Below are 6,667 nucleotides of genomic sequence, written 5' to 3' on the forward strand. Positions count from 1 at the left end.
ATAAATTCTATTTTAATTTATTTGAAATCATACGATATGGTAATTAATAAATGATAAGTAAAAAAATGTACAATTAAAAGAGAAATATTAACGTGTTCTCACTCATCAGCTGAAAACGGACAATCCACTCAAAAATACACATAGCGGAAAAACGAGTATTCAAAACGGACGATTCACTCAAAAATACTCGCGTATACGTTTGTCGTTCATCAGCGAAAAAACGAGTATTGAAAACGGACAATCTCCTCAAAAATACTCATTGCATACTCGTGTATACTCACTATCGTTCCTTCATAATACACTGCGAGTGCTTGAGAGTGCAAGAACGTGCTAAAAACGGGCTGAAAACGGGCTAAAAACTGGCTAAAAATGGTCCATATGAGGTCTAAAAACGGTGAAAAATTTTTATAAAGGTATATGCTTATTATTTTGAATTTTGGATATTAATTGTCTTAAAGATTGGAATTTATGCGTAATTTATGCAAATCACGTAATGCATAATTATATTCTATGCTATTCTGAAGTTTTTATGTAAATAAACCTATCGCGTATCTGTATTTAATGGAAAAATAACAGTACATTATTCTTTGTGTTTCGAACAATAATTACTCATCGCTGCTAACTCCAAAGGTTTACATCTTTTTTATTAATTAAATTCATCAAATCTGTTTTCGTAATCACCTATTTGCTATCAATTGAATAACTGATAACATAAAAATCTTATTTTTACATTTTAGCAAAACTTTCTTTAAATTTTTTTAATTGAAAAATTTTAATAAAATATTTTTTCAAATTTTAAAACAGTTTACGAGTTTTAAGAAGCGCTATAAAATAGAAAAGCATCAGATATGCGTACCTTGTTGTAGATAGCTATATCAGGTACTCCAGGCCCGGCACAAGTGACCACGTAATGCGAATTGTCAATGGAGAATTTAGCACTGTTGTACAAACAACGGCTGCCATCACTCTCTCTGACAATGTTACAAGTCAAACACGTCGACTTGTATCCTGGATCCAGTGACACTCTGTACAAATGCTGAACTGCCGACTCATGTTCCGAAGTAGCCAAGTAATATCTGCAACAAATACAAGTATTTTTTCTTCACAAATACATTACGACCAGTTGCCTTCATAAATTTGACGTCTTCACGCCAAATTGATTTCTTCTGTATGCAGTAAAAAAATTGTATATTTGTGTTGGAAACGATCCATTCACGTTGTTGTTTGTGTTAAATTTTTTTATAATATTCGAGTGTTAATTTAACATAATGTGATTATGTCATGTAAAGATTTTGCGTGAAATTGATATTCAACGTTTCTTAGTATCAAAATGACACAATTTATGAATAAGTGAACAAGTAACATAAAAGTAACTTGTTTTAAACTAAATTCTAAAACGCGCGCGCGCGCGAATGAATGAAATATTATGTTAATATATCATCAGGAAATGGAAAATTACTTTTTAAAAGTAACAAGTTACAGTTACTCGTTACTGAGTAGAAAAAGTAACAAGTTATCGTTTTTTAAAAGTAACTCGTTACAGTTACCGTTTCTTGAGAAAGTAACTTTTCGTTATTTTTCTGTTATTTTTTTTTAAATCTACGACCGCCAATCATAGCGAACGGGCCTAGGGGCTTCTCTAGTCTCAAGCGCTATGCACTGTAAACAATTATTGTGTAAAATTACAACAATTATAGTGGATAATTTTGAGACTCGCTATAATAGTTGTAAGCATCCACACGTTCGTAAATTTGCAATGTGCAAATAAAAATAATTTCTTGGTTTGTAACTAAGCAGATTGTGGAAGTACAATTACAACGTGTAGTTACAGGAACGATAATATGACAACACATTTCGCACTATATATTATTATACATTTAACAGCAATACGCAAAAAATTTCTGTTATATTACGTAATATAATTAAAATTTGGATAATTACAGAAAATATTCAAAATATCCTACTATTTACATAATTTTTAATATAAAATAAGATATATTTGCACTATAAAATTTACATAATTTTTGTGGACTTACATAATTTCTGTAAAATTGCATGATTTTTTGTATTTACAGGACAAATCATGTAATCTATTTTACATCTATTACATGTGTAATGAAATTTATTTACAGTGTAAGTGGCTTGTGTCCTATCATGTGCAAAGTAACGATAAAAGTAACTGTAAAATTCGTTGCTGTTATCAAAAAAATGTAACTTCGTTATACAAAAAATGATTTGAAGCATTCAGAAGTTAGTTTTAAGCTTTAAAACGCTTATTTCAAACATTGCTTTGTAATCATTTTTCGCAGAAATACGTAAACCTTAATTTTGACCTTTTTAAAGCTAATTCTAAATGATCCTTTAACTTCAAGAAAGAATGAAAAAATATTTTATTATAGTGTTATGGAAAGTTCTCGAGATATGCTATAAGAATATGCAATAAAAAATAAGATGTTCTATTTAAAAAAAATTGATCTGACCTTGATCTGACCTTGAAGATGCCACGCAAAGTCAAACGGATATGATCAGTAAATAGATCTTTTGGAACCCTACAACTTTTGTCTGAAACACTTTTCTGTAATAGTTATATTTTCTATGATATTCAGGTGTCCCGCTACTTTTTCCCCACCCTGTATATATACTGTTATGCTTTATAACACACTGTTTCTAAAATATGTATATTATACAGTTTAACAAACAATATTTTTGTCTTCCTTTCGGTTATGGAAAGACACAATCGTGTTTTTGCAACGCAATATTTTTCACTGTTATTGCGCGACTTATTTTATTACCAGGCTGTTCATCTATCGACCGATATTTCGGTGCTAATTATGTACGATATTCACTTGATTTGCAAAACTGCGACCAAAATGCTAAAGAGTTACGTTTTCAACGTATTATACAGAAATAAATATTAAATAATAAAATAAAGAGACAGACGCTCTAAGTAGATTTGATATTTTTTCTTCTTTTTTAATTGATGTTCTAATAAATAGTACGCTTTCTTAGTTTTAGAAATAATAGCTTGTTAACAAATTGATGATACAGATATTTTTTCTTGCCACTCAATTTCTTAAAAATATTTTTCACTGTTTACTGTAAATCAATAACAATCACAACATCGTAATAGATTTGTCATGGAATTATTGAGCAACGAGTATTACTTGGTCGGCCCCGTTGTTCAACCGATAAAGCGGAATGGCTGTTCCTTGGATTGCAAAGGTCGCATGATAGAAGATACATCGAGAATACGTAAAAGAGTCGATGATCAGAGAAATGGTGTATGTGGTTGCGCACGATTTCCCAAAAGTCCTCGTCAAGATCTAAAATCGCCACGCGAGGAATCTCGCAGGACTTTCATTGTCGATCGACCTGAGGATTCGGAACTAATTTTTCATTCAACCAGAATATCAGCTGACGAAAGAGATGATGCGGATCGTCGCAGGGAGTTTGATACCGATGTTTCGGATATCCAAGATTATCGACGACGACGTGATATCGAGATGGAGCAACGTAACAATTACGCGGAACCGATTCCCGGACCTTCCAGAAAAGTCTTAAGGGTTCCTTCGCTAGATCCAGCTAGAAATGCGAAAAAAGCGCGAGTGGAAGATCAAAGAGTGGAACGCGCAGATGAGAAAGAAGATGAGACTACGACGGAAGAGGAGGATATGGACTGCATTTGTAATGCCGAAGTTGTCACTCGAGATGAACTTTCAAGGATCCGACCTCCTGATCGTTCTCGCGTCATCAGGAACGGACGTCGTCGCAATGACGCCGAGGAAAATGAAGAAGATATAAAAGAAAGAATAAAAGATGACGAAGAGGACGAAGAGGAAAGGGTAGAAGAAGAGGACGAAGACACAGAGGATAGTATATACGATGAATTGAGGACACAAGTTCCTCGTAGGAGAACTGCGGCACGCGAACGAGAGTTGAGAAGGTGGATCCGACGATGTCGTGAAGAATGCGAACGACGGGGAGGACGGTAACGCGAGTTGAAAATTTAGGATTGTATAAATACATTTTCAACAGTTCGAGAAAATGAATGTGGTTATTACTTCTTTATCTTGATAATTACTTCCATTAGTTACTGCAGGAAAATAAAATTAATATTTATTCGCGATTCTACTTGTAAGATTCTATTCTTCTACACACACACACACAATTTTTAAACAATTTTTAAATTAGAACTTGAAATAAAAAGTCTTGCGTAAATTTCTTTGTTCAATATAAAAATTTTTTGTGTTTAACACAAAGTTTGTTGCATTTATAAGTAAAATATATACATATACGTGCCTGTTAAATTTTTAATTAAAATTAATAGAAATATAAAAATATAATCTGTTTTCTATTACTGGTTTTATTATTTACATTTTTTCAATTTTATTTATTTACATTTAATAAATAATTTGAAGTATAAAATTAGGAAATAGCATTGTAAATATCACGAACCATGTCATTATGATCCTTTTGATGATTGAATTTATTACGATCAAGTCTGTCAATCTTACACAGAATACTCAGTACCGCTAGTCGCAATATTCGATGGATCTTCATTGTCTTTTTTCGCGTTTCTTAGAACTCCTATCTTTCGTGAAACGCGCAGCATGTTCTTCTGTAAATCGGTTGGGATTAACAATCCGGATTGCAAACCGTATATAAGTGCTTCCCGTATGTAGAATTTTGCACGTCTTCGTCCTAAAAAATCCAACGGTAACGATTAATTTACGTTTTATTTGTTTCTATACTTATCTCTTCTTCTCTTCTTTTCGAAAATTCTGAAAAATTTTATTTCATAAGCAGAACAAATTACGATAACGTCAAAATAACGTTAAAATTAATTATTACTGATTGAAAAGTGACTTTTAGTAACTATTTTGGTGCAATTTAACGTCATTTTAATGACTATGTTCTGTTTGTAATAATTCTACAATGTATGTCTTTTTTTTAATTCAATTGCTGAACATTATAATGAGTTCTCTGATGAAAATCAAAATCGGAGCGTAAATCGGATATAATGAGAGAGTAACAGAAGAGAGTAAACGAAACTTCTAAAAGACGAAGATTGGAACAATGAAACGTAAAAGAAGCATTTACGCTTCTTTTACATTTTAATGTTTCAATTTTTGCCTCTTAGAAGTTTCGTTTACGCTTCTGTTACTCTCCCATTACATTCAACTTACGCTTCGATTTTTATTTTCACCAGGGTTTTTATGTACCATCACGGACAGCTTTTGTATAATCGGCGATACATTCTTTCGACGAGCTCCTTTTAAGGATATTTTTATTTGTGTGTGATCGAGATCGCTCGCCATCGACACCGGCAATTTCTTCGTCGAAATTTGAATAAATTGTCGCTAAGTCTTGTCTATGAATGTCTTTCTTTCTCGCATGTCGCTTATTGAATTTGTTACACGCACAGTTTCGCTGTCTCTCCTTTATGTTCTGGTTGGCGCATTTGCCCAGATATTTGTACACCAAATCAAATACTGTCGCTTTTTCAATGTCCTGTCGGGGGGAATATTCCTTGTCATAATGTCGCGCCGAGACGAGTGACCTAATTAGGAGAATAACGCAAATTACAACAAATTAAGTTAATTATTATTATACAACTCTGTACATCATTTTATTTCACAGCTGCTTAAATAATGCCGTGGCATAATTGTTACACGATCGGTTATCTAGTGTAAGTATCGTAGGAAAGAAACGAATAAACTTTTTGATCAATCTAATATTTTTGTGTCAACAACTGATTAACGTATGGCTGACCTGTATGCACGATCAAACGCAGCGCGATGTCGGCGTATGCTTTTTGGATGAAAAAGTTCCCGATCTCTAGCCATGGCACAGTTTAAAATTAATACGTAAAAGAACCATTTACGCTTCTTTTATATTTTAATAAATTAGAAATCAGCTTGTACGTAAAAACTGCAGAAGGAAGACCAAAATTTTATAGTTGCATGAAACAGTCGTTCAGTCATGAAATAAATATTTTGTTTTATCTCTGTTCTGCATTCACTTTTTATTTATATAAATATGTGAGGACATGGCGATCGAAAGGAGAAAAAAAATGAAAGTATAGATAGAGAATTATTATGACTTAGTTTACATCGTGCATTTGATACGGGTACTAATTAGTAACTTTCTATTGAACGATCTTAATTTCAGCGATACGTTGAAACATATACATGATATGTGTATTTAATTAATCATTACGATGTATACTGTACCAATTTAGTGTACAACATTCTTTAAATACATTGCTAAAATTATAATAATTTAATAGAAAGTTATTAGTTAGTACTACATCAAGTGCACGATGTAAACTAGATTTATACATGAGAATCAAAAGAATATTATTCTTTTTTCGTTTGTTTACATTTTATATCTTATCATGGTCGGTAAAAGAGAAATTTTCAACCGCACACGGTAACTAGAAAAAAATAACTGCGGTTGGTAGAACAGAAATCACTTTTATTGTTAATTGAAAACACAAAATGTTTGAGTAAAAGTGGTGTAGCCACTGAACTATATATACATTGGAATAGGTATCTCCGTTGTGAAGCATAGAAAATTGTGGCCGCAATTGATCAACCGCTATTTTGGCTGGGTCAGATGCTTGAGCGAATGAGAAGCTTTCAGGTGCTCATGCTCACTTACGTTT

General features: G+C 32.5%; 2 protein-coding genes across 2 annotated transcripts; one reads left to right on the plus strand and one right to left on the minus strand.

Annotated features, from left to right (window-relative positions):
* Positions 1–3,130: 3,130 nt before the first annotated feature.
* Positions 3,131–4,138, plus strand: LOC108769826 (zinc finger CCCH domain-containing protein 18; the record flags this gene model as incomplete). The annotated part of the gene is made up of 1 exon (XM_018521034.1): positions 3,131–4,138. A coding segment is annotated over one exon (862 nt), but the record flags the coding sequence as incomplete, so codon positions are not given.
* A 332-nt stretch (positions 4,139–4,470) lies between these two features.
* LOC108769836 (uncharacterized) lies at positions 4,471–6,010 on the minus strand. Its single transcript, XM_018521045.1, has 3 exons — positions 5,773–6,010; positions 5,223–5,560; positions 4,471–4,701 (listed from the first exon to the last, which is right to left on the minus strand). Exons 1-3 carry the CDS (start codon positions 5,844–5,846, stop codon positions 4,511–4,513), a joined length of 603 nt encoding a protein of 200 aa, XP_018376547.1. The 5' UTR covers positions 5,847–6,010; the 3' UTR covers positions 4,471–4,510.
* Positions 6,011–6,667: the final 657 nt, after the last annotated feature.

This window comes from Trachymyrmex cornetzi, unplaced genomic scaffold (assembly GCF_001594075.2).
Source record: "Trachymyrmex cornetzi isolate Tcor2-1 unplaced genomic scaffold, Tcor1.1 scaffold958, whole genome shotgun sequence".
NCBI classification, from domain to species: Eukaryota; Metazoa; Arthropoda; class Insecta; order Hymenoptera; family Formicidae; genus Trachymyrmex; species Trachymyrmex cornetzi.